Source organism: Gymnodraco acuticeps, unplaced genomic scaffold (genome assembly GCF_902827175.1).
Source record: "Gymnodraco acuticeps unplaced genomic scaffold, fGymAcu1.1, whole genome shotgun sequence".
Lineage (NCBI taxonomy): Eukaryota > Metazoa > Chordata > Actinopteri > Perciformes > Bathydraconidae > Gymnodraco > Gymnodraco acuticeps.
The window spans coordinates 4,219,646-4,247,396 of record NW_022990940.1 but is presented as its reverse complement, the minus strand read 5'-3'; the positions used below and the strand labels follow the sequence as shown (position 1 = coordinate 4,247,396).

Genomic DNA, 27,751 nt, shown 5'->3' with positions numbered 1-27,751 from the left:
GCTCCTACATGACTGAGTAACTTCTTTTTGATCTCAGGTGCAAGCTGAGATCAAAAAGTCGTGGAGCAGGAGGACTTTGGCCCTGGACTTCAAAAGGAAAGCTCGGAGCGGCAGCAACACTTACAGCTATGGTCCGATGGTGTCACACACCAGTGTTACCAACGTCACTGCCAGAGGACCGCTGGCCCTTCACCTCACCACCAGGCTGGGGCCGGTGCCTGTTAACGGGCACAGGAACCTGCCTGGGTACGTGAAGAACGGCTCTGTCTCTGAGAACTCTTTACCCTCGTCAGGACAGGAGCTTCACATTCCTGATGAGGAGCATTCGGCTCATACTCGGCCCTGCGAGAACGAGAAACCCTCACCTGTGGTGGAGGAGGAGAGGGAGACAGTCATGTGACCTCCAGGCCACTTTTGGTAGGGATGAAAACTGGAAGAAAATAAATGAAATCAGTCTCAGGGGGTCTGAAGGGGACGACGGCGTGCATCAACACTGACAGTTTTTTCTGCTTTGAATCAAGCCAGGACGTTCCCGACAGATGAGGTTCGAGGCATAAGGGTGTATCACTTTTATGTGCTGGGCCACCTTCATTTGAGAGATGATGGACTCTGTCGCCAACCACCTGCCACATTGAATGTGTAGAAGGATGAAAACAGACTATTGTTTCATTTTTTTGTGCATACATCAAACTGGGGTTAAATACAGTGCAGTACTTGCCAGGAAAAGCCTTAACCACCGGTGTAAAACCAGGTGGATTTTGAGTGTACTTAGTGACACATGCATGCATGATTACATCAGTGTGATCAGACTAAGTAGGTGTAGGGTGAGCTAAAAAATGTTAATGCTACTATTTTTTGAGGCATCTTTTCTCGCTTTCTGGCATGGTATCTCATTAGTTGTGCGTAGACATGAATCCACTTCAGTGTAAAAGGGAAGGTACTCAGGTAATTGAAGCCCTCTTTTGTTGCTCAGCTATTTGTATACTTTTAAAGTGGTGTATTGTCATGGTCAGCATTTCTCCAGGGGTGTGTTATCTAAAGCTGTAAAATATATATTTAACATGTTGTATGATTTCAGATGTTTAGAAAAACCCAGTATTCACCTCTCTAAGTACAACAGATTTTGACGAGTTCAAATGAATGTTTCATATTCAAAGTTTCTACAAGGTCACACAAACGCACAACATAATGCTACACACAGTGAGAATATCTCTTTGAAGACGGTCTCTTTCCTTAGCCTCAGATACAGAGTTAGTTGAGGTAAAAACTTAATTAAAAGGTATCATATGTTCCCACACAGTTTTCAAAAGACAGGACCCCCTTTAAAAACACAGGGTGCAGGAAGCAGTCCTATTTCAGAGGAATGTTAATTAAATGAGGATTCCAAGAAAATCTCAAATTCCACAAGAATTCCAAGAGTGACATTTTTGGTGGAAATGAAGGAAAACTCAGAAATGAATAACACACAGTTATTTGTACAGATGGTCCAGTGGTATGCTGCTTTTTGATGTGTACAGTATATACAAGTCACAATGTTTACAAAGATCAGAAATGCATTCTAATTGTGAGCTAATAGTGTTCATGTGTTTTGTTATAAAGCTATATGTTTTAATGTTTTTTTTATCATGTTTGTTTACGGAATGTTTGCAATATTAGATAATGTATATATTTCTAAACAAAACTGCCGAATATATTTACAGGTGACGAATGGCATTCAAACAAAGTAAGCATTCTGCAAGACATTTTAAACTCCATAATTTGTAATTTATCGCACTTAATCTGCATGAAATGCTGGTTAAGAAAACATTATCTGTTAAACCAAAGAGAACATGTATTTTAAAGTGTTTCTTTGTTTTTCATTATCCATCTTGTTTACACTGACCAAAACGTCTTAAAACCACCCTCTGTCATAAAAAGGATTTGCTACTGGTAGGTAGATAGAAATACAGAAATATAGCCCCCACAAAGATTGAGTTTTCGTTCCAAATATTCTAATGTAAATAGCATTAAGACAAATGAGAAAACAATTCGAAACACTCCGTTGACAACACAATCATTAATATTTAAGGCAGTTGTGTTGCTCTACTTGGAATTGCGTCATATATCACTGTTTGGTTATCTGTCTGATGGAGTTGTGAGAGTTTTACCTCACATCACTTACTTTATGTGACCAAAGCTAATATTCTACGCAGTATTTTTTCTCGCATTTCTTTAAATCCTACAGTCATGAACTTCAAGCTCTCTTGTTCTCCTGCTTCTTTGTTGTTTTGATGACTTCACACTGACTGAATCGTGTTCTCAGCTGTGTTCCACCTGATGCTAGATCCATTAAGAGGTTTGCTTTGAGGCTGGTTTAAAATGTTAAAGCATGGCCAGCTCTTACTGCCTATACAGAGTTACAATGCATCCAAAAAATAAATACAAATTAAAGTAATTTGTATTTAATAAATGAATCGGATATCTTTACAAACTTTTCCCACCCCCCTTTAAAAAAAAAAAAAACTTTTAAAAGGCTGGTTATCACCTTTGTTTCCTTATTTCAAAAAATCCCATAAAGATACCAGAACAAAAAGAGAACTGATACACAGAAAGTCTAAAATAACTATTCCTCTGCGTCATACATGTCTATTATTGCCCACCAAATGAGTAACAATCAGCAGCTGAAAATAATCCCTCACAAATGCACTATTTACACATTCCTGAATAATGATAGCTTGAAGCTAAATAGCCCTGCTTTTATATTGCTTAAAAAATGAAACTACATATCAGTAACCTCAATATAGAAGAATATACAAGAACCAATGATAAGCAGTGGAAAAGAAGCGGGTTTTAGATCTTAAACATTTCCATGGGGGTTGGTCATTATTGCAGGAGGCTGCAGTGAAAGGCTGGAGCGAGACCTTTGTCTCTCGATAATACAGTATTTGAAGATCTCAATTTTTTTCTTCATATTTAACTAACTTCTTTTAGCTGGTATGTATTGCATCTCTGACAATTCTGGAAACCTTTTCTGAATTTATCCATACAGCTGTAAAATATTTTATTAAGGCGATTGTTCAATTTCAATCAGACTTTCCACGTATTGCCAACGTGCAAGTAAACGTTATCTAACTTTTGTGTAAGACCGTATTTTTTATAGAAAAGGTGGATGGTATTGAAAAAATAAATCTTTAAAAAAATGTGGATAATTATATTTGAGCACTTTAATACTCTATAATAAAGTAAGTTGTTCTGATTGTATCATGTAAAATGATTGTGTTTTGGAATCAAGTGTACGATAAGGCCAATCATCACAGAGCTAATGTTGTATTTCATTGTTTTAAGATACCTCTCAAGGAAGTATATAAATTATGTGGTTGTTTTTTTATTTATCTTGTGCCGAAATGTACTCAGTGCAGTCAACATTGGTCTTCATGCTTTAAATATAGTATGTGGGCAGTGTTGTGCATGTTCGCCTTCTCATCACTATGTAGTGATTTGGGAACGTTGTATATATCAGTGTAAAATTGGATTAAAATAGTAAAGTGTTTTTCTGTTCTATAATGTTCATCAGTGAATTGTGAATAAAATAATAAATCTGTAATTTTACTGTACAGAGATTCCTGCAACGTTCATTATTCTGAAGTAGACAAACAAGGCATGTTCTTATATATAAGATGTTTGTTTATTTCAAATATAATATACAAATGTCGTCTTAGAAAAAAAAGTGTGCAAAAATGCGTGAAGTGAAAAATATGAAATAATCGTTTCTGTCCTGTGAAGGCAGAGATCACTTCTGAGCTTTTTTGGCTCCACCTTTAGCCCCTGCTTTTCCTCCTTTTTCTCCTGCTTTTCCTCCTTTTTCTCCTTTGCCTCCCTTTTGTCCTTTGTCTCCTTTGTCTCCCTTTTGTCCTTTGTCTCCTTTGTCTCCCTTCTCTCCAGATTTATTTCCTTTCCCATCACCAGCTTCTTTCTTGGATTCTCCCTTTTCACCCTTCTTTGTTGATGGATCCTTTTCATCTTTCCCCCCTTTAGCAGCCTTGCCATCCTTCTTTCCCTCTTTGGTCTTCTTATCTCCTTTATCCGCATCCACTTTGCCGGAAACGGTTGTCACCTCCTCTTTTTCTTCTACTTTCGCAGCTGTGGAAAACAAAAGAAAATCATTAAGGTATCATCTGGGTCCTGCCTGTAACGCTAAATGGGAGGAAGATTTTAATCCAACTGAATGTGGAACTAATTAGGATGCATTTAATTAAGTCGCATCTGTTTCTATCTGTACTAATAAGCAGTGGTGTAGTGGGCGTTGGACGCGGGGGTACGCCGTACCCCCACTTATTTGGAGCATGATCTTTTTTTTTAATAGTCTAATAAATATAAAATCATTGCCAGTCTTATCAGTTGCAAGTGTGTATTTGTTGTAATAATGACAAAAACATAATACATTTCACAGTAATGGCCTATAATAAAAAATAAAAACGATTTCCTTCCAAAATGATGATTCGTCATCACGCTCGTGACCCCGCGGCGAGCCGTGGGTGTGTCAGTGACACACCCACGGCCAGCTCACCGCCCGCCGATTTTGCGGCAGCTCTTTCCCTCAAGCACGCTAACGAAAAAGCTCTATAATGGAAGGAAAACGTTTTGTACATGACTTATTTTCTAAAAAGAATATAATTCACAAGAAGAAAGAGGCTAGCAGCACCGAAGCTACAAGTGAAGCTGCTACTAGTACTACATCATCAGAAGAGCCGCCTAAAGACGTGGATAATGCTAGCTAACGTGCACGTTAGCTGCGCTAGCAACGTTCCCCTGACTAGCTCAAGTTCACCTTTCCCAGAGGTATGGACGGAGGAGATGTGGCAGAGGAAACAAGAGGCATGCCCGTGGATAGACTGCAAAGCTGGGAAACTGGGCTGCTGTTCATCCATTTAGGATTTATCAGTCTTCAAAACCCAAGGTGTGTGTGTGTTTGCGTGTGTTTCTGTGTGTGTGTGTGTGTGTGTGTGTGTGTGTGTGTGTGTGTGTGTGTGTGTGTGTGTGTGTGTGTGTGTGTGTGTGTGTGTGTGTGTGTGTGTGTGTGTGTGTGTGTGTGTGTGTGTGTGTGTGTGTGTGTGTGAGAAGCAGCGCTGTCTGCTTATTTGCAATGTAGGCTAGGTCTAATCAGAATAATTTCAAGTCCAGATTCAATGTTTGCATTAGTAGGCTATATTTTTCGTTTCGTTTATTTAATAAGTTAATTTCAGGACAACTTTGGGAAGTTTGTTTGTTATGAGTTTTAAATAGATTTTGAAAGTGGAGATAGAGAGAAGCAGCGCTCTCTGCTTAGTTGTACCTTATGCAATTTAGGCTTATAAGTTGTTGTAATTTGGTGTCTTCACAGGTCTCACTAAAAAATCTATTAGGAAGCTGCAGCTAATTCAGAACGCTGCTGCTCGAGTCCTCACTAACACTAAGAAATTGGATCACATCACTCCTGTTCTGAAGTCTTTACACTGGCTTCCTGTGTGTCAAAGAATAGATTTCAAAATACTGCTGCTGGTTTATAAAGCACTGAATGGTTTAGGCCCAAAATACATTTCTGACCTCCTGCTAAATTATGAACCATCCAGATCTCTCAGGTCTTCAGGGACTGGTCAGCTTTCTGTCCCCAGAGTCAGAACTAAACATGGTGAAGCAGCGTTCAGTTATTATGCTCCAAATATCTGGAACAATCTCCCAGAAACCTGCAGGTCCGCTGCAACTCTAACTACTTTTAAATCCAGGCTGAAGACTTTTCTTTTTGTCGCTGCTTTTAATTGAACTATTCATATCTTAGACTGCACTGTAACTTTTATCCATGTACTTTTTCTTTTAATGTTTAATTGCACTGTAACTTTTATCCATGTATTTTTTCTTTTAATGTTTATTTTATTAGCTTTTCTTTTTAATGACTGATTTTAAATGCCATTTTCTTAATCTCTTTCATTTTTTGTAAAGCACTTTGAATTGCCTTGTGTTGGAAAGTGCTATATAAATAAACTTGCCTTGCCTTGCCTAATTTATGTGCCAGTGTGTCCATGGTTTTGAGTCTATGTGTGTGTTGAGCGCAGCGCCGTCTGCTTTTTGAAGTACAGTAACTAAAGTCCTCCCCCCTCCTCACTTCTGTCAAGCGACTTTGTTACCCACTTTGAAAAAAAGGTTAATGATATTCGCTCTTCTTTTTCTGACTCACCTTTACTCACCGCTGGGTCACCAGACCTTCCTTCCACCAACACACTAACCTCCTTTTCCCCTCTCTCTCCAAGTGAGGTTCTTACCCTCATTACCTCTGCCCGCCCTACCACCTGTCCTCTGGACCCTATCCCTTCAAACCTCCTTCAGACTATCGCTCCTGATATTCTACCGTTTCTCACCCATTTCATCAACACTTCTCTAACTTCTGGTCACTTTCCAAACAGTCTCAAGGAGGCAAGAGTAAACCCTCTCCTAAAGAAACCCACTCTCAACCCGTCAGATGTTATAAACTACAGGCCTGTCTCTCTCCTCCCGTTCCTGTCTAAATCACTTGAACGCGCTGTCTTTAAACAACTCTCCTGTTATCTCAATCAGAACAACCTTCTGGATCCGCACCAGTCTGGTTTCAAGGCAGGTCACTCCACAGAAACTACTCTCATTGCGGTCACGGAGGAACTGCACACTGCCAAAACTGCATCCCTCTCCTCTGTCATCATCCTGTTGGACCTGTCTGCTGCATTCGACACGGTGAATCATCAGATCCTCCTTCGCACTCTCCAAAAACTTGGAGTTTCTGGCTCTGCTCTTTCCCTCCTCACCTCATACCTGAAAGACCGTACCTACAGGGTGACTTGGAGAGGGTCTGAGTCCGACCCTTGTCAATTAACTACGGGGGTCCCTCAGGGCTCTGTTCTTGGTCCCCTCCTCTTCTCCTTGTACACAAACTCGCTCGGATCAGTCATTAGCCCGCATGGTTTTTCTTACCACTGCTACGCTGACGACACCCAATTAATTCTGTCCTTTCCCCGCTCAGAGACCCAGGTCGTCGCACGCATCTCGGCTTGTCTAGCTGACATCTCTCAGTGGATGTCTGCTCACCACCTCAAGCTCAACCTTGACAAGACTGAGCTGCTCTTCCTCCCGGGAAAAGATTGTCCAACTCTTGACCTGACAATCAACATCGGCACCTCAGTTGTTTCCCCGACTCAGACTGCAAGGAATCTGGGTGTGACCCTAGATAACAACCTGTCCTTCACTGCAAACATCGCTGCTACAACCCCGCTGCTGCAGATACACGCTTTACAACATCAGGAAGATACGTCCCCAGCTGACTCAGAAAGCGACTCAGGTTCTGGTCCAGGCTCTCGTCATCTCACGCCTAGACTACTGCAACTCCCTCCTGGCTGGTCTACCTGCATGTGCCATCCGACCTCTGCAGCTCATCCAGAATGCAGCGGCTCGTCTGGTTTTCAACCTTCCTAAATTCTCCCACACCACTCCGCTCCTCCGCTCCCTTCACTGGCTTCCGGTAACTGCTAGAATCCACTTCAAGACACTGGTACTTGCTTACCGTGCTGCGAATGGATCTGGCCCTTCCTACATCCAGGACATGGTTAAACCGTACACCCCAGCGCGTGCACTACGCTCTGCATCAGCCAAACGACTCGTTGCGCCCTCGCTGCGAGGGGGACCCAAGTTCCCATCGGCGAAAACACGTGGGTTTGCTATCCTGGCTCCAAGATGGTGGAATGAGCTCCCCATTGACATCAGGACAGCAGATAGCTTGCACATCTTCCGGCGCAAACTGAAAACTCATCTCTTTCGACTCCACTTCGAGCGTTAGAACTATTAACGAAGCACTTTTATACCAATAAAGGACTGGATTACCTAAAGCCAGTTGAGTAGCACTTGAAATGTTTGGCTCTATGAAACCTGATATACTTATATGATTCTGTTTTCTTCAAGGTTGTGTCTTCCTGGTCGAATGTACTTATTGTAAGTCGCTTTGGACAAAAGCGTCAGCTAAATGCAATGTAATGTAATGTAATGTAATGTAAAGTAGGACTAAGCATACCGGTAGTTTCTGTGGACCTGTCTGCCCGTTTTGTGAGTGCACTGCGCGCGTGCGCACTTGTGTGGCATTGTTTGGGATGACCTAATTAAAATAGCGTCCCCCCAGTAAAAAAATCTCCACTACACCACTGCTAATAAGCATGGTCTATTTATTTATTAAATTGGATTGTTTGACCTAATTTCTCAGTGAGGAATTAGACTAAAGTTTACTGTCTGTTTTGTCTGAGTTACAGAGAACGTTTTTTTGTTATTGTTTATGAGGACGTATATCATCGCTAACAGAGCTAGTGAGGATGAATATCTTGGTTATAAGATAAGATTTAATTTAATATTTACAACATTACATTACATTGCATTTAGCTGATGCTTTTATCCAAAGCGATTTACAATAAGTGCATTCGACCAAGAAGATACAAACTTGAAGAAAACAGAATCATAGTAGTAGCCTACATCAGGTTATAGCCACAAACATGCTACTCAACTGGCTTTGATAAGCCAGTCCTTTATTAGTATATAAGTGCTCTCTTAGTAATTGTATTGCTCCAAGTGGAGTCGAAAGAGATGAGTTTTTAGTCTGCGCCGGAAGATGTGTAAGCCATCTGCTGTCCTGATGTCAATGGGGAGCTCATTCCATTTTGGAGCCAGGATAGCAAACCGACGTGTTTTTGCTGAAGGGAACTTGGGTCCCCCTCGCAGTGCGGGTGCAGCGAGCCGTTTGGCTGATGTAGAGCGGAGTGCACGTGCTGGGGTGTACGGTTTAACCATGTCCTGGATGTAGGAAGGGCATCCATTCACAGCATGGTACGCAAGTACCATTGTCTTGAAGTGGATTTTAGCATTTGCTGGAAGCCAGCGGAGGAGCGGTGTGGTGTGGGAACATGTTGGAAGGTTGAAGACCAGACGAGCAACAACAGAACAGAATACCAGTTCCAGACCTTAGAGAATATTTGGACCTTTTCAGCAATATGTTGCTTGTTGAAAGTTTGATGAGACGATGGTTACCACCAGGGGCGGCGGGTGCTGTAGGCTAGGGAAGGCTAAGCCTTCCCAAATATGTGTGTCACTGCATCCTGGTAAAATACAAATATAATGTATAATGTCTGTGTCTTTGACATTAGCGCTGCTAGCCACCTGTGCCCTGTACTACGAAGCCAGTTCAACATACCCTGGATATGTTTGAGTAACAAACAAACTAACAACAACAAACTAACAAACGAGATCTCGCTAAGCGGTCCTACGACGCTGGTTATCAACTCGGTAAATCAAGCCAGGGTTTCTCTGAGAGCGCGTTCACGTCTAAGACACGAGTGGATCTGACTTTAATTACATTTGACTCGAGTGTTTCGTCAACATAATGTGTTGCTTAAAATAATACTTCTGCATACAGTATGTGACACTGTAAGTGTTGCACGGCCAGATACGGCTGGAGAAGCTGACTCAGATAAGGAAATATATGATATATTATGATATTATTATATGATCGATGATCTGATTGATGATGTAATATGAATGATAAGTGCGACACGTCGGCGTCTCCTCTGCATACGGCAGTTTCAACTGTATTTCCTTTATCCTGTAATATGACTTGAGAGATTTAAACTCCGCACACTGAGTTGATCTCTTTTCTATAGACGCCGGAGGCGGGCAGCGTCAGGTAAAAAAAGTTATTTAGCCTTCCCAAACCTGAGCCTCACGCGCCGCCTATGGTTACCACACTAATGCAGGGTTGCCAACTCTCACGCATCTGGCGTGTGACACACGCTTTCACTCTCAATCTCACGCTCTCACGCTGCCCAAACTATTCTCACGCCAAAAACAAGAATACCGAAGACCAGAGCCCTAGAGAGATAAGAGTTACGACACTCTTTGATGTCGCCGCCAGCCGGTCACGTGGTTTATGTATGCCGGGATAGTTCAAAACGCACTTCCGTTGCAATGCTTCTTTATGGCAAAAACAGCACAAACATGGTCAAAATAGTCATAGATTAAACCAACGCTGTTATTTTTTAAAGATTGCTTTCATATTTACATGATGTGGTTACGCTTTGTATGGATTGGCACTATTTATAAGTTTCGTTATTTAACAATATTTTGAGGGGAAAGTGTGGTAGCACAAGCAGGCTATGTTGCTGTCACTGCCAGGGCAGTCACGTCCGTAGTATAGTTGCGCTGCGCTGTCATGTTCTTCTATGGGACAGACAGACAGCAGCGATTGCGTTATTGAATGGTAAATATATATATATAAAAAAAACACACACACCCAAGTACTTTTTCAGCTGTAATTGCATTATTGCATACTTTTTATTGACAGTTTTGCATTTGGAGAGGCAGGGTGACAACGGAACGCTTGGTAGCCTATTACTTAGATACGTTTTACATTTTTGGAGGGAAACGTTTGTGTTCATGTTAGCATGGGTAGCATGATCATGTTAAGACTATGAATATAATTTTACCACAACAGTGGATGAACAATTGATATATGTGTTTGAACAAGAACAACAGGAAGAACAAAGTAAAAGGGACGAACAAATGTGTGAACAAGTATTAAGAACAGTGTATGGAAAAAGTGATGTGATGTGGGATGTGTGTTAGAACAAAACAAAGTCAAATGAATGAGAAGGAGAACAAAGAGGGTTAGGGTTCAACAGAAAAAGATTAATTCAGCCAAAAAACACAATTTTGATTAATCTAAAGTGTAAAACAATCTTCAACACAGACCAAATGAGTGCCCTTGGACAACAAAACATGGTGGGGCAAAAAAAACGATAAATTAAATTGAGAGAGTGGGAGACTGAAAATGATTACTATGATAAATATTCAAATTATTTACAAAACTATTTACAGAAGCTCCTGTTGAACCAGCAACAAAAACAGGTTTGTCAACAATAACGAGGCCACTTTGCCAGGGGGAGGTGATCCAGCGACGAGACAATAAAGCAATTCATATTAGGTTCTGTTGAGACACTACAGAATATAAAACCTTCCAAGCCATGACCTCTCAGAGGAGAATGCAGCACATCAAACTGGAGTCAGGAGTGTGAATAACACATTTTGGCCAAAACAAATTGTTGCCTACCAATACAGTGACTGAACATTGGACACCAAAAAGTTTGACCTCATGTCGTCACGCAACACTGTTACTGCCCTAAGTCATTTCAAGATGGAGGAGTATGATAAGGCCATCAGCTTCCTCCGGGACTCCATCCATCTGTTTCGGGGCCTGAAGATCGGTCCCAAGGGCAGCTGGAAACCAGTCCAGACAGGACTGGTGATGGCCACAACAACAATCCTGGAGGTCCAGCATGACCTGTGGCAAGGGCACAAATTTGTTCTCACAAGCCGCTTCACTCAAGACTGCCTGGAAAACACATTTTCGTCCATTCGTCTGAGGAACTCTGTCCCAACACCTGTATAGTTCCAATATGCTCTGCGCTGTCACTGTGGGTGAAAAAAAAAAGTGCTAATTATTTTTTAAGTGTTTAATTTTTTAAGTGTTTATTTTGTTAAAAATAAACATTTTGGATGCATGAAGGAATGAAGGATGACGGAAGGATGAGCCTTTTAGGCTCATCCTTCCGTCATCCTTCATTCCTTTTTATTTTTTTCATTCACTGCTGTAGAGTAGCCTATTCAGTAGGCTATTATTTGTTTAAGACTGAATAATACCTTTGAAGAACAATCATTAAACTAGTGTGTATATTACAATACAAAGGAATCTATCCTAGCATGCCATCAAGCATTAAAAAGTAGCGCTAGGCTAGTTGTACAGTACAGATGAGTTAACAAAAAAAAACAAAGTACAGTCAACATGTCACATAATGAAATGTTAGTATATCCCAAAATTCAATGAAATATTAAATGAAATATTTATCACAAACGCCACCTCATTTCTACTAGTGCTAGCAGTTAAGTCATATCATACAGAAAAAGCCGACTAAGGATGGCTGACACGGTCAGGTTCAGCGGATAAAAACCAAAATAACAATAAAAACACATAATCAATCTAAATCCTGCTTGTTAGTTACCCAGCATCATTGATATATAAGCTGCTAGCGATTCATTACTGAAATCTTACCTTCAAAGCTGACGAAGTCGCGCTAGCTAACTAGCAGGCAATGCTAGCTAAATTGGTTGTAACAACCAAGATAAAATATAGATAATTACGCTGTGCATATACAAATGAAGACCAGTATAAGCATCATAAAGGGCCTCTGATACAATATAGACAGTTGACAATTCAAAAGAGTTCGATATTTCAGCAACTTACCTCTGGAACTAATCGACGCGCCGTAATGTAAGTGAATGAGGTCCAACGCCCAAATGACAATATTTTGAACTATTTCGATGTCCATACCCCGGAAGTAGGCGCCGCCATTTTTTACAACGGAGGTCTATGGGAGTGTCGTAACTCTTATCTCTCTAGGGCTCTGCCGAAGACTAGAAACGGTTTTGAAAACTTTTGTCAGGTAGTGATCGTCTTCTCAATAGAACATCTTTGATAATGTCTTCTGGCCAATCAGAATCAAGATAACGGCGTGGTGTTGTTGCAGGAAGTCCCGACGGAGAATACTTTTGCTGTAGTACATCTCTATAGGCCTACATCGATACAACATTACGTGTTGATAGAAATCAGACCCCACGGTTTGATGATTGATAGGTGTGTGGGCTGTCTTTCATTTTGACACACAGAACAATGGGGGCTATCCGCCCTTATCCACAATGTAAAGTCATTCACACAGCCTCTTCCTCTTCTCTCTGTGAGGAGCAGCAGGTTCAGCTTTCAGAACAAAGTAACACAAAATTAAAATGGCATTCATTTTTTTTTTTTAAATATGTCGTGTAGTAATAGATGTATTTATTTTTCTTCTCAGGAGAGTACCAGAATGTGTAATTTATGTTAGTATTTCAAAAAATCTCCTGGGGGAGAATCCCCCCAGACCCCGCTGCAGGGATTGGGTTTTCAGCATGTCAACTCTTTCACCTGTGGGGAAGTTGCAGGATTGGATCCAGGTCGCCCTTTTTATTTACTACAAGACAAATGTGCCTTTTTATTTCATACAGTTCAATTTGGATTGAGACAGGAAAATAATCTAAACCTCACGCGTGGCGTTTCACTGTCAAGGGGAGCGTGTATGTAATTGCATTGCAAATACTGATTTGAGCCTCACCACTGTATGGGTTAGTTAGCCCTACCATAGATTACCCAACACAAATACTCTGGAGCCGCAACTGCCAACCCGTATTGCGCATGCGCAGATCTAAGATCCAGTAGAAATGATAAAAAAGTAAAAGTCTGCTGCTTATTGTTCTACTAGGCCAAAATAGAGTCAAAGACTATTTGAGAGTGAGTGTGTTAATTCATATATTTGGAGTGTGTGTGTGTGTGTGTGTGTGTGTGTGTGTGTGTGTGTGTGTGTGTGTGTGTGTGTGTGTTTCATGTCTAGGCCTCTCACGATAATTAATTTTGTTGGATACATTTTCCCCGGAAATTATTTTGCGATAAATGATAATATTGTCGGCACCGTTGTATGACCATTTTAGACCACTGACATAATGATAATATATAATATTAATTCAAGTACATCCTTTCAAACTGCTAGTCACATCCTCATGTAAATGGCAATTTATCGAGTTCATTTTTATTTATCGTACGATACGTCAATTAATTGCTTATCGCGACAGGCACACAATAAAACAGTGGAAACAAACATGTGTTTGACTTTCATTAGTGAATGAAACTGTGTGTCCTTTATAGTCTGTGTCCAATATTGTGTATTTGTATATTGTATATATCCTATATATATATGCTAAGGTCCCGCTGCTGACACGATAGCAGTCATTTAGTGCGCATATGTGTAATTAAACCCATTATATCAAAATCTCACTCCAGCCAGGTACCCAAAGTTGGCAACCCTGCACTAATGTCTGTTTGATGCTACCGCTAATAGTATGTTAGCTTAGCATAAAGACTATAGAGAACAGTCCAAATGTTACAAAATCTGCCTAAAACATCCCTAAAGCTTATTAAGAAATATAACTTGTTTGTTTTTGTACACAATTCTGGTTAAAAGGACATGAAGAGTATAAGAAACAGAAGAAACAGTAACGACAAGACTAGGGTTACTGCTCCTGAAGAACAATAGTTAATCACATGACTTTACCTCACCTTTTGTACTCTTTAAATAAATGAGCAAAAACATTTTAGTGAGCTCTTAGTGTCTCCCCCTTTTCCTAGACTTTTTGCCAAGCAAAACTTGGTTGCAGTTACATTTTTAACAGACGGATAAAAGAGTTGTTTTGAAGTTTACATCATCCTTATAAGGTTTTCACTCCTAATTCATTTTTCGTTAACATTATAGCCAAAATACCCACAGCATTCTCTTTCAGGAATCACTTTCGACAGACCACCTTTCCACATGAAAGATGCACCTCTCAAATAAAGCTGACACTGAGCTAACAGGGTCCGACCGACCCCCTAAAATACATGAAACAGCCTTAGGCAGGAACGATAATGTTATATTGAAAGAAACATCGGTGTGATTTTACACTTGAAAACTGTGAAAATTGCTCAAAGGACCGGCTCCAGTCGAGGCCAAACAGAGTTTCTTGGAGTCTTTTTTCCAAGAGCCAAGCAAACATTTCTTAGGTGCTTTACAAATGCTGCAGAGACACTGGATACACAAACGCAGGCCAAGAAACCAAACGACAAACACACACCAAATGTCAAACTTTGCCAGAGGGGTCAGAGTAAACCTGAAATTATTTTTGGTCCCTGTGTTGGGTTAATCTAGTTGTCTTAGAATAATCAACCAACCATCAGAATGTTTGTGAATAGATGTCTTTGTGTCTACAAATCTTATCCTCTGGCATTTCTCCTCCGCTCATGAGCTCTATTTCTGCCCTATTTCTTTATATAGCCTACCAGTCAGATTTAGACACAACTCGGAGGGATGAGGCAACGGGTTAAAGAGTGGGTTGGTGATGGGAAAATGAAGAGCTGTAATTAAATGTCAGAACTTGACATTGTTTGACATCCACATTGTTCTAATTTCGGTCAAACTTTGAGTGCTGGTGCCATGAGTTTCCATACTGTGTGTAGTAGAGGAATACATAAAGGTTATCAATGCCCTCTACAAAAGGCCTTGACCCTCACAGCACCTTTAAATATTTAAAGTTCAGCTCAGATACTGCTGGTAGAATTGTTTATAAAACCTGGGGGCACAGGGCATTGTGACATTGTGACATTTCAAGGAAATCCCGGCTCAGTCTTACTGACAAAATTGTAAATGTAAACAGAAGGGATGTTTCTGCTCGCAACAAGCTGTCTTACTGATATAACAAATATTTCCAACAAATATGGTTTTCTTCCTGAGGAACAAAGCAGGACTTGTAACTAGACCAAATTCCTTTTCACAAATCCGTCACTCATCAGTTGGTGTGCGATGAACCTTAAACGACCTTCTGTCCATTCAGAGCTATAGCAGACAGATGTTTCAGAAAGGTGTTTGAGTTGTTAAAAACAACAGCTGAAACTGTTCGGCGATAATAAGAACTTCTTCATTTTCAGCCACTTGATGGCAGATAAGGGAAGGTAGTAAAAAGGAGGGATTGATTCACAGCTCTGGCTTTTTCTCCTTTGTATTTAACGCACTTATTGTAAGTCGCTTTGGATAAAAGCGTCAGCTAAATGCAATGTAATATGTAATGCTTGTGAGGAGAAGATGGCTGTTAGACAGAGAATACGCCTGTGTGGCTTCCTTCTCTGTATACCCTGGACACATATTGGCCGTTAAATTGGTTAGCTTTCATTTCTCGTACTTTGTTCCAGATGCTCTTGACGGCCAGGTAAGAATGTGGAAAACAAAGTTCAGAGAAATTGTTAATGGGAAATGTCACATATCTGAATGGTGCAAAAACAAAGGATGTTTTTTCTGCAAACCCTTAATCAGATTCTACTGTTTTGTGTGAAAACATGTATTCATGCACACATCCCTAGATAAGAGTGGGCATGTTTTTAAACCTCATTTGTCACACAAATGATTTGCTTTATTTAGTTTGTTTCGTTCTGATTGCTCTGGTTTTCTTAGGTGCGCTCTGCTTTGCATAATCAAGCCCTCTTTTAAAAAGAAGGAAAAAAGAAAAAGGCTTCTGATTATGAATTTCATTTATTTTATTTTTTTTATGTGCTCGTCTGGTTTGTCAGATATTATTATTATTTTTTTCCCGTGTACTTTAAGCATGACATAATCACTTATGCAGTTTGCCTCATCCTTAGTTAATGCAGAGGCAACATTACAATACGGTTAGTTTGGAGTTCATGGTTGAGAACAGATAGCAAATATGTTCATCCTTATTATTTGTTAATAATAAAGGCCTCCCCCAGAGGCGCACGGTTGATTAGTTTAATTAGTTATAGAGTTACAAAAAAGGATTTAATCCAATGCGTATTATATCATCTCCCCAGACTACACTAGGGATTGCAGATATATGAACGCTCTCACCACAGTAGGTTTAGCATGTGCACCCCCCACCCTCTAAGGCAGATCTTGTTTGACACAGTTATCATGCAAGAAAAACGTATTGACAGCTCAATGCTTTCCCTTCCATCATTAACAACTCAAGAACCATTGAATGTATTTTTGCACATGAATGCGTAACATATCAAACCGAGGAACAGACATGTCAGTCCTATATTTGTCACATTTCTGAGAAAAACACAGCTAAGATGTCTGAGATGTCTGAGATGTATAAACAAGGCAACACATACTGTAATATTCCTGAGAAATAGGGAGAGAGAAAAAAAGAGAAAGGAGAAGTAAAGACCAGAACATTAAAAGACAGATGAGGCCGATGTCGCTGACACCAATGATCATATAATTAACACAGCTGGATGTAGTGTGAGTGCTTTATTCAAAGCTAAACCAAAGGAGAGCAACCAGGCAGGTTGGAAGACAGAAATACACAGAGCACAGACATCATGCTGCATGCATTACCATTTTCACAGATAACAGTAAGAGCAATTTTCCATACTCAAAGTTATATGCTCTGAACATTTCCACTCAAAGATGAATGAAGCAGCGTGTAATCTATATGAAACACATCTTTTAAAATAGAAAGACTTAAAAAATACAAAAGTATAAACTGCAAATGTCTGGCTGCTTTTAAGTAACCTAATTTGCAAAAGCATGACAATCTCTGTTTTGTAGTCAAAGTTAAAGATGTCATTTCTTCTGCACATACGGAGTTACTGCTGCACTACTCCACCACAAAGCAACATTTGCAAAGTTCAAACTCTATTTCCTGGCTATAGATTTCTAAAGTGATGTGGTTGAATGAGTTACTTGTTTGCCTGAATTTCTCTTGCAAGATACGGAAAATAGCATTTAGGAAGACCAGATGGATGTGTGTTGCATGAAGAGGACTTTTAGAGTGGCTACTTTCATATGCACCATTTACTTTAAAGTCACTTAGCCAAGAGAAAAGTCTGCAGGAAGATAAGGGAAAAAGAAGAAGAGGGAAACATTCATCCTGTCTCTGGCAAGGTGAGAGAGCCGGGTTGCTCCTCGCTGACCCTAACTATTGAGAGCTGGCTGCTGGTGGCACTTTGAGTTTGGACCTGCTCAGAGACTGTCTGAACTGCAGATGCATCTGGGGCAGCTGGAAGAAGAGAAGAGAAGAAAGGAGAAAAGAAGAAGAGAGAAGAGGAGAGGAACTTTAATTTAACACAGCACAAAGAATTGAAACAAGTGCTGCAAGTTGTGAGGTGAGAAGAAGACACAGTGAAAAAGTGAAAAGAAATGAAAGCTGTCCTAGGGAAGATGTTAACCGATGTTTTTTTATAGATAGAAAAGCTATCCAGGTAGCCTTAACTTCAAAATGAGCAAAGAGTCTTGCAAGACCTTTGGGTTAAAAGATAAACAGTGTTCATAAAAACACGTCTCTTCTCATAAATAGAAACCAAGATCCAGAGCTTAACAAACAAATAATTGTTAATCCTGTTTTCCACGCCTCCACAGTGTGCTTTTGTGAAAAGCAATCATACTGGCTCAAGGGGGCATTACGTATACAATGTGGTTTATTATTGTTACAGGGCAACAATGTATGATACAGCCTTATTTATCTTACTTCATTTTCTTATTCTACTTATTTGATTTGGTGCCACAGGCAAATGAAGTTTCAATAAGCAGCTTCAAACCGTGGCACGTTCAAAAAAACAGTTAGAACCATTTCAGGAAATAGCTTGTGTATCGTGGCTTGGAAATATATTATAGAAAGGTACTTACATCCTGGGATCTCAGTCAGCTCATTAAGAGGTGGCACTGTCTCTAATGTGTTGGCGTATTTCTTGGCGGCCTGTCTTTGCACATTTCGTGCTTCTATTTCCTTTTTGGTTCTTGGAATTCGACATTTGAATATACAACACAGAGTGATGACTGAAAAAGAGAGAGAAAGAGGGGGGGGACAAAATGATTTCATTAGGAGAGTCTTAACAATTTCAACATCCATATCTATGATGATAGGTTTAGGTGTTTTTTTGTCACTTACATACATCTGAAAATGATCATGACTTTCACAATTGTGTTTTAGAGTGAAATATCTCAACAACTGTTGGGTAGATTTGATATCAATCTTTGGTTCATTTCAATGGCTGATAATTAAAGGTGGGGTAGGTATGTTTGAGAAACCGGCTCGAGATACACTTTTTGTTATATTCCATGGAATGCTCTTAACATCCCGATAGCAATGAATATCTTCAGTGCTTTGACTAAAAAATCCATACAAAATGTCATCTGTGTAAGCCGTGGTACTGTAAAAAGCACGACCAATCATTTTAGCCGGCCCGGCTAAAATAACTGGATGGCCTACCTGCCTGTCAGCCTTCCATCTGTGCACAAACTTATCTCGTGCCCTCATTGGTCATGTGCGCATTCGTGTGTTGGAGGAGGGGCTCTGTAAGGAAGTAGCAGATTGTCTCCGGTCGTGTATTTTCAAATTCTTGCGCACTCGAGCTGGTTTCTCCGAAATTACCTACCCCACCTTTAAGTTTGAGTAAGCACCATTAGCAGGTCAAATCTTTTATGTGTCTCTTTCACACCCGCAAAACAAATGTTGTGCAAAAGATAGTCAACATTACCATTGTGCGCACGTGAACGTGATAAACTAAAGATTCACAAAGCTTTACACGTCTGCAGACCTGATAAAAATGCTAATGTTAGTCCTTTGCGATCGATTCAATTCAGAGATGTCAAATACCTAGCAAATCAAAGCTACCTGCATGGCTTGATCTCACTAGAATAATGTAACTTGTAGGAAAGTATCTAACATATAACGTATGCCTACATAATTGCACATTGCATAACAGTGCAAGTATGTCCTCTTTCCTAGTGTGACTCACTGCTGGAAACCCCCTGCCTTTCCTGAAAAAAAAATATCATTACTTATCAGACAGATTGTGCTTGATAATCACACTGAGGCAGATGATTCAACCCAGTCTCACGGCATTTCGTGTTCACCAACACGATTTTTAATCTATTGATTCGTGTTCACCAACACGATTTGCCCCTTTTTTTCGTGTTGCACAGCACGATTTTAAAAGCAAAGTATTTCTACTGCCTGCAGCACGTCTTTAGGCTTGTTTGAGACAAGCGAGACCTGCGCAGTTGCGATCAACGTCTTGCTCGTGCGTTGCATGATGGTTAGTCATTTTGCCCGACTTGCTCTGGAGGCTCGCCTACATGAGACGTTGAAATCTCGCGGGACAAAGACGCCCGCAGCCTTGAGAGCGAGGCGCGGCGAGGCGGCGCAGTTCCTCTCCATGGGCTGCGGAAGCGAAATGCTTGATGGGAAACGACTCGCTGGTATCTCGAGCTGAGCGCTCATTGGTGGTTTTTTCCACGTGCTGGTGATGAAACTCTCCAATTGGCTGGGCAAAAGTTTGTTGTTGTTTTGTGTCAGTTTTACGTCGCCACATCCATTCACATTTTTCATCATTGTTCCACAATATTTATCATCATTAAATTAATATCCATATATTTTATACTATACTTGCACTGCTTACCGTTTTCATACTTTATATATCTTAACATATGAATACACACTGTTCATACTGCTCTCAGGCTGCTGTGTATATCTAGTGTATTCATACGACCCCTCCCTGTTTATTCATCATTCAATTAATTCTATATTTTATTCTAGATTGTGTACATTACTTTTTACTTTACTGCTTGTTGCACCTGGTTAGAAGCTAAACTGCATTTCGTTGTCTCAGTACCTGTAATATGTGCAATAACAATTGCAAAGTTGAATCTAATCTTGAGCAGGAACAAATGTATTTACTTAGTACATATCTGACATTAACGATTAAACACATGTGTGCATTCTTTATAAATGCAAACCGAGTCAAGCCGACTCCGGAGGCAGCAGTATGCACCTTCAAGCTGTTTACAATCCGCCAAAAAACCAAGAGAAGAAGAAGACGAAGCCGACTCCGAGCTGTCCGACTTCAGGCAAGCTTTTTGAGACCTCCCCCGGCTGCGATCGGCTATTCTCGTCTACTTTCGAGGCGAGCCGCAACGCGTCTCAAACAAGCCTTTTTTCTCCGGTCGGGTCGAGGAAGACCGGAAGCTGTGTGGTTCATAAAAACATGTTCTTACTCAATATCAAGCCACAGTTATTGCTTTTATTTGAAATCGTATAATTTCGGACTTTTGTTGCCGTCTGTGAGGAAAATAAATGGGGCTCAGAGCCTCAGGATACTGAAATCTGTATTTTTTAAATCTTTTTTTCCTTCTAATTTGTTATTCTTTTCAAAATAACACACTGTTATTTACTCACCAATAACACACAATTATCCTTGCTTTTATTTATTGGTTTAATTCCATAATCTCGGGCTTTTTTGGCGTCCGTCAGGAACTGAATTTTCAAAATAAAAATAACCGGAAACAGATGTAGGCATTTCGAGCGATTACCCAAGATCCTCAGCTATGGTTTTAAGCTCGCTTATTGGATGTTTTAGCCGCAATGCATGCTGGGATTTGGTGTTTATATGATATGAAATCCGGAAAACATTTTAAAATAATAATTAATTCCGAGCGCTCTTGCTTTTCTCTTTGAAAGTCATCACATAACGGCATTGTAATACACGGTTCGGCAGCATTGTATATTACAGATCTGCCATAGTTATTTATTTATAGAGCCCTGATGAGAAGACCTTTGGAAAAACTGAGAAAATGCCGCCGAAACTGAATACTTGACGTGGATCATAAATATATTCAACAATTAAACAACATCTTCAATTTCTCTTCACACAATACGTCTCCTTGCAGTATCAACACTAATTCGGCTGACTTTTACATCTGATCTAATTCACAGATATAGTTATATTTACACCATAACGGTACACAGCTGATATAAAAGGACTAGTTTTTAAAGATATTACTGATTTTCTTTGAATGTAAGAATGTAAATACTGAGTCTGAAATAGTATAGCAATATGCTGTAACATTATGTGAAAGCATGAATAAAACTACACATCTTCAGATGTTGTACGAAAACATAAGTGTCCTACACTAATAATACAACGTTATTATGGCTGTGTGTACCTTGTGTGCACCTCCTAGTGGTTAAAGCACGTTATTGAATTATTGTGTTTTACTTGATTACAAAAATATTAAGAGTACATACTTTCATAGGAGGAAAGTATAAATATAGAATATAAAAAATCAAGAAGATACTATAAGTGATCTCTACAATAAAACAGTTTAGTGCAGAATGTACAAAGATATTAATAGGAGGAGGTGCAAAACAGAAAAACGAATTAACCTTTATTTAAACATTAAATAACAGATTAAGGTCTTCTTTTAAATAAGAAAAAAACTTTGGGGGTATCTATCTACAGATAAATATTAAGCCTGACAAAGTACTTAACGTCTAATATATTGCTTTCCTGCAATGTTAACTATGTTGAAGCACATATTTTAACTGATATTATACATATGAATTATACTCTTATGTATGTAGATAGAATAAGAAATGTGCAGAATATGACAGTTTAATGGTGGAGGTACACACATATTGATAGATGTCTTGTAATGCACTGTTGAGGAACCTGTGACCCAAGTGTTTCATTCATTGCATAACTACACCGTAGTTGTGTATATGATATGTCAATAAACCTTTGAAAATCTTGAAAGGGATGTGCAAAATAGCCATAATATACAGTCTTTAATTAACTATTAGTAGAGAATAACGAGTAATGAATATACTTTATTACTCGTTTCCATTCATGTCAATTGCAGATACATGTTTAGTCTTCTCAAGCACCAACTATCAAATATCTCTCCTGATTGTTGGCACTTGACAATCACCTTCCCTGAATTTTACTCAGGTGTAACTAAAGTCTGATTTAAGGGTTGTTTATATTTCACATCATTAATCAGAATCTGCAAAGTAACTCAAATAAATGCAGTGGAGTAAAAATACCAGGTTAACCTCTGAATTGTAGTGGAGTAGAATTACAAAGTAACAATGAGCTGTCATGTGGGTATTAATGCTACGCATTATGGACACAAGCGATTTTCACCCATTTATTAATTATATGTTTTACATTTGATAACACCAATGTGTTTAATACTGGCAACTTCTAATTGTGGGAAAAACGAAAACGTTCAGTAGAGACGTCCCATAGAACATTTTGCGAAACACAATAGCCAGCATGTGTAGTTCTGGGGGGGCGTTCGATTCCAGTTTTGGATAGTCTGGCGTGGTTTCGTTCCATTTCACACAGCTGTTTGACGCTCTGCGTAACCTTACGGGGGACTGTAGTCCTAAACGATAGCTGGGGATTATGGGTAGTGTAGTGTCTTCGCCCATCCTAAACTCAGAAATGTTGACAATCGCAATGATGCTCGAAATGTCACTTATAGGCCTACGTCTGTTTCCGGTTATTTTTATTTTGAAATTCAGTTCCTGACGGACGCCAAAAAAGCCAGAGATTATGGAATTAAACCAATAAATAAAAGCAAGGATAATTGTGTGTTATTGGTGAGTAAATAACAGTGTGTTATTTTGAAAAGAATAACGAATTAGAAGGAAACCATTTTTTTAAAATACAGATTTCTGTATTCTGAGGCTCTGAGCCCTATTTATTTTCCTCACAGACTGCAACAAGAGTCCGAAATTATACGATTTAAAATAAAAGCAATAATTGTGGCTTGATATTGAGTAAGAACATGTTTTTATGAACCACACAGCTTCCGGTCTCCCACGACCCGACCGGAGAAAAAGACGTGCTGCAGGCAGTAGAAATACATTGCTTTTAAAATCGTGCTGTGCAACACGAAAAAAAGGGGCAAATCGTGTTGGTGAACACGAATCAATAGATTAAAAATCGTGTTGGTGACACGAAATGCCGTGAGACTGGGTTGGATGATTGCATGCATCGACATCTTTGGCCTGCAGTTATTTCCAAAGTTTTCAGTCTACTTGAAGAATAGTTTGTGGAGGTTTAAAAATATATTTCAAGAGGTATACTAACTTATTGCTAAAACAAACACGGAAAAGATGGCAATGACCTGCCATAACCGCAGCCCCCAGAAAACAACAGACTCTGAGGTGATGGGGTCCGGCTTCTTCGGAGGATCTGTGGGCAAAAGCTGTGGAAAAAGAGACACAGATTTTTTGAGTTTCTTCCTCTGCCCCTTACACATAAACCTTTGTTGGCCTATTTCTGTGAGGGACAATTCCATGATTTGATACTACATGGTTGACATAGTCATCACATTTATTTTATTTCTGACTCTTTTTTCAAAACATTAGCAACAAAAAGGTGAGAAGTTCTTCAGCATCTATTCAGCCACACGACAACTACAACACCCACATCATAAACCATGCAGCATGAATAGGCTGATTTCCAGACTTTCTTGCATTTCCTCTCAACTTTCCCAGTGGTCTTTGATGTCGCTCTGCTGTGTGTGTGTGTGTGTGTGTGTGTGTGTGTGTGTGTGTGTGTGTGTGTGTGTGTGTGTGTGTGTGTGTGTGTGTGTTGTGTGTGTGTGTGTGTGTGTGTGTGTGTGTGTGTGTGTGTGTGTGTGTGTGTGTGTGTGTGTGTGTGTGTGTGTGTGTGTTAGATCGATGGCTTGGATCACTGTTTTTTTTGTTGGAGCCAGCAGACAATTTGTTCGCTGATATAATCATTGTGAGGAGCTCTCCCTTGTATATCGATCCCTTGATTGGATGATACAAGGTTGCTTTGGAAACTCTACACTTTAGTCCATAAATATACAGCAATGTATCAGCTACCACTTATTACAATAGCTGCCTTTACTGATAACACCATTATGTCCTGAAACTGAAAAAAATATATCCGAGAATAGCCTTTCACAGTGATGGAGCAAACACTTGGGGACTGAGGCTCTGCAAGAGGATAAGAAATGAAAAGGAACTATTTCGCTTTGGTAGAAATACAGTAAAAATAAAAACACTATCAATGCCAAGTATGACTGTTATTTATTTTTAAATTATTTTTTAATTATTACTTTTATTCTGGTTTGTTTTGTGTTTGCATCTTGTATTTTAAATCTATTTATATTATGTTGTGTGAGCTTATCTCTCTGTACAGCACTTTGGTCTGAAGGTTTTTAAAGTGCTATATAAATAAAGTTGGATTGGAATGTGTTTAATTTAACATATACTGTATACCTACACAGTATATACATACAGTATAGCAATAAACTATTTGCATGTAAATGTTGACCACTATGTTTCAAAATTACGGAGAGAAAACATTGCAATCACATGGAAGTATTGTCTTGACGCATTGAGGACAACTTCACCAAATATCAGCAGATTTTACAAAGAGCTTTGTTTTGCACCGTTTCCAACATTTCCATGTGCATTTTCCTTGGTGCCAAAATGACAATTTTTCAACTGGTTGCATGTTGATGTTTGTTAGACCTGACAACATGTGACAGCACAGTGTGTCTTCAGGGCCTCTGAGTGTCTGCTGAGGAGGACACAAGAAGGACTGTGAACTTGAACAAAGAAACTGCACGAAAAAATGATCTGAATGACTTTACACTCGTGTTTGTCCAACTCCCACAGAAGGATTAGCCTTGATGGGGATATTTGGAGCTTCTCTTGAATAATAACAATTTTTGCGTCAAGAACGATTATATAATGCTAAATCCTTTCCTCTGGGCCATTTTAGTGGATGGGATTAGCAGTTATAAGCCTCAAGTCTTCTGGTGGAATAAACAACACAAATTCAGAAGATTATTGACCTCAAATTACCTTTGTTTACCATTTTATACCCAAATGTATAACATGATTTTGTTGGATGGTTGGTTGGTTGGATCATTACATATTATATTCTTCCTCTTTAGAGATGTTGCTTTGTTTTTAAGAAGATCCTTATCGAGGAAGATTAGTATAATAGAATGGAGGATTAATATCTAAAAATAGAAAAACCAGCATTGGGTTACAGGTTTAGTTATGACACGTGTATTATAAAAACACCAATTACAAAACATTGACTCACAATAAGATTACTTTACACTGGATATTTGCAATTGTGTGCCATGCTTACCACATTTAGATTATATTTCCTGAAGTGTCTATAGTTTGTTTCATTATACAGCCACAGATTCTAGTTTACTTTAATAAAATCTTATATATTAGACTCTTTAGTCAGTAATAATAATATAGTATTTTATATTTTGAGTCCTGTTTCTACATGGGTGAGTAGCCAAATTGTCTATTTTTCAGAGGCAGAATCATTTCATGGTTTGTTTGAAGTCAAATCATTGTAGTAGTCAAATTCTTTACAATGTAACCCCCTTCAAAACAACTTGTGGTAGCACAACTCGTCATGTTATCCTCTTGCTTGCACCCATAAAAAACACGTGTCTCGGCTATATGTAAGACTATATAATGTATCAGGTTTCTACAAATGTTCCCTCTCTTTTCATCAATAACACAAGCAACCGCTCAGGCAACCAAACAACAAGTAGAAATGACATAAATCAACCTTATAAACGGCAAACACCTGCACCCATCACAGAAACCCCTCAGGATAGACCATCCTCAGAGGGGACCTGTGGAGGACATGGTGCAGTATCAGGCTCTTACCTCAGGGTCCGGGACCTGGGAGAAGACGGAGGACAGACACTGAGACAGCAGCAGAGCGCCCCGCAGCAGGGGCTGAGATGGACATACAGGCTGATCCCCAACCATTCTCTCCCCCTCTTCCTCCCTGCAGCCACCCTGCCCCCTCTGTCCCTCTGCCTCTTCCTCTCTTCTTTATCTCTGTCTGCCTGCCTGCGCTGGCGCCGTGGAGAGGACAGGACCACAATGGCCCTTTGGTGATTAATGGTGACTATGGTGCTGACGCCTTCCTCCCATCCACAGTTGTCTGCTGCTCTGCTCCTCTTATTTGTTGCCTTTCCTCCCCTCAACACTGCAGGAACACCAGACTGGCTCAAACCACTGCAGGCAGCTGAAAACTGCTCCACTACTATGCAGGGAGCCAAGCCTGCAGTTGGGGTACATTAATTAATCAATAGCCCTGGTGTGGTTTACAGTCAGCTCATCCTGCCGGGGACAGGCAGTGTGCACAGTGTGGGGGGATGGGCGCTGGGCAGTGCAGTTAGCCATGAGGCTGGCCTGCGCAGGACACTGAAGCAAATGGCTGTGAGCGTCATCATTTTTATTACCTTAGAAACTGGAGTGTGAAAATGCTCACAGCCTCCCCCCTTCTCTGTGGCAGAATATGTCAAGACAAAGTGCCGTGGAACAAGTGTTTCCAATATGACTAAGGAAAGAGAAAACAGGTCAAATGGTCATATGTGTTTGGGTAGTGGGTGACGTTAACGTATGATGTTTCCAGAGATGGAAACAAATTTGAATTTAATATAAGATTCCTCAACAAGTTTCCAATTTAAAGTCAGCGAGTTGTATTTAAAGATCATAAAGAAAGTCTGTAACAAATTGCAGATCTGTTTATTATTTTGATGTATCTTAAATGTTACAAGTTGTCCAGATAATAGGGGTGGCTCTAAATTGTTCGTACAATGCTGTATGTGGTTAAAAATACATAATTTTCTAATTCCGTGTTTTGCTTATAAATTATTTGTCTATTAACCAGTACACCAGACACAGCAGTGCACAAGATAGAATGACAATATTATGATCTCTCTGAAAGGCCCCAAAACAAATTGAAATACATTAAAGTGATATATCGTATAGAAAGTGATATTCCAGTAAAACTAAATTGTAAGTTAAGCTTTTCACAAAAATGTGTATGCACCAGTTGCTTGTTTCTGGGTAAATGTTTCTATTTCTTTACAAGCCGCAAGAAGTTCTCTTCTTTTCACCTTACGAGTGTGTCTGTGTACAGTTTGTGTGACCGCAATTACATCACAATTGATTGATTGATTGAAAAGTTTATTAACAGCTTGTATATTGGGTACAGTACAGTACAGCTCAAAACATACAATTGTTAAGGGGATGCAGACCAGAGAAAGACTTTCGTCTTGTTTACATCAGGGTCCCCCATTTCCAATTCATCATATCATTTAAGACATATAAGACATATTTGACATACAGATGGCTTATTTACAATTTACATACAGGTGTTTTTTTTACATACAGATTGCTTGTTTACAATTTTCATTTTAGATTTCGTTCTAATACATCCTAACCGGACATT

General features: G+C 39.6%; 2 protein-coding genes across 2 annotated transcripts in view; one reads left to right on the top strand and one right to left on the bottom strand.

The window, feature by feature from the left end:
* The window catches only part of pth1r (parathyroid hormone 1 receptor), a 46,761-nt gene extending 44,096 nt beyond the window's left edge, over window positions 1-2,665 (top strand). Inside the window, exon 13 of the mRNA XM_034234426.1 lies at window positions 38-2,665. Coding sequence (XP_034090317.1) covers window positions 38-400 — 363 coding nt within the window. The 3' untranslated portion in view covers window positions 401-2,665. The remainder of the gene's footprint in view (window positions 1-37) is intronic.
* Window positions 2,666-3,642: 977 nt separating this feature from the next.
* tmie (transmembrane inner ear) lies at window positions 3,643-26,288 on the bottom strand. Its single transcript, XM_034234623.1, has 4 exons — window positions 26,173-26,288; window positions 23,582-23,699; window positions 18,330-18,479; window positions 3,643-4,119 (listed from the first exon to the last, which is right to left on the bottom strand). The coding sequence occupies exons 1-4, from the start codon at window positions 26,275-26,277 to the stop codon at window positions 3,770-3,772; spliced, it is 723 nt and encodes a 240-aa protein (XP_034090514.1). The 5' UTR covers window positions 26,278-26,288; the 3' UTR covers window positions 3,643-3,769.
* Between the last annotated feature and the right edge of the window lie 1,463 nt (window positions 26,289-27,751).

Coding starts and splice junctions, on each gene's coding strand:
- tmie (XM_034234623.1), bottom strand. CDS start 26,277: ATGGTTGGGGATCAGCCTGTATGTCCATCTCAGCCCCTGCTGCGGGGC. Junction 23,700..26,172: donor CCCAGGTCCCGGACCCTGAG/GTAAGAGCCTGA, acceptor CTTTTTCCACAG/CTTTTGCCCACAGATCCTCC. Junction 4,120..18,329: donor GCTGACTGAGATCCCAGGAT/GTAAGTACCTTT, acceptor TGTTTTCCACAG/CTGCGAAAGTAGAAGAAAAA.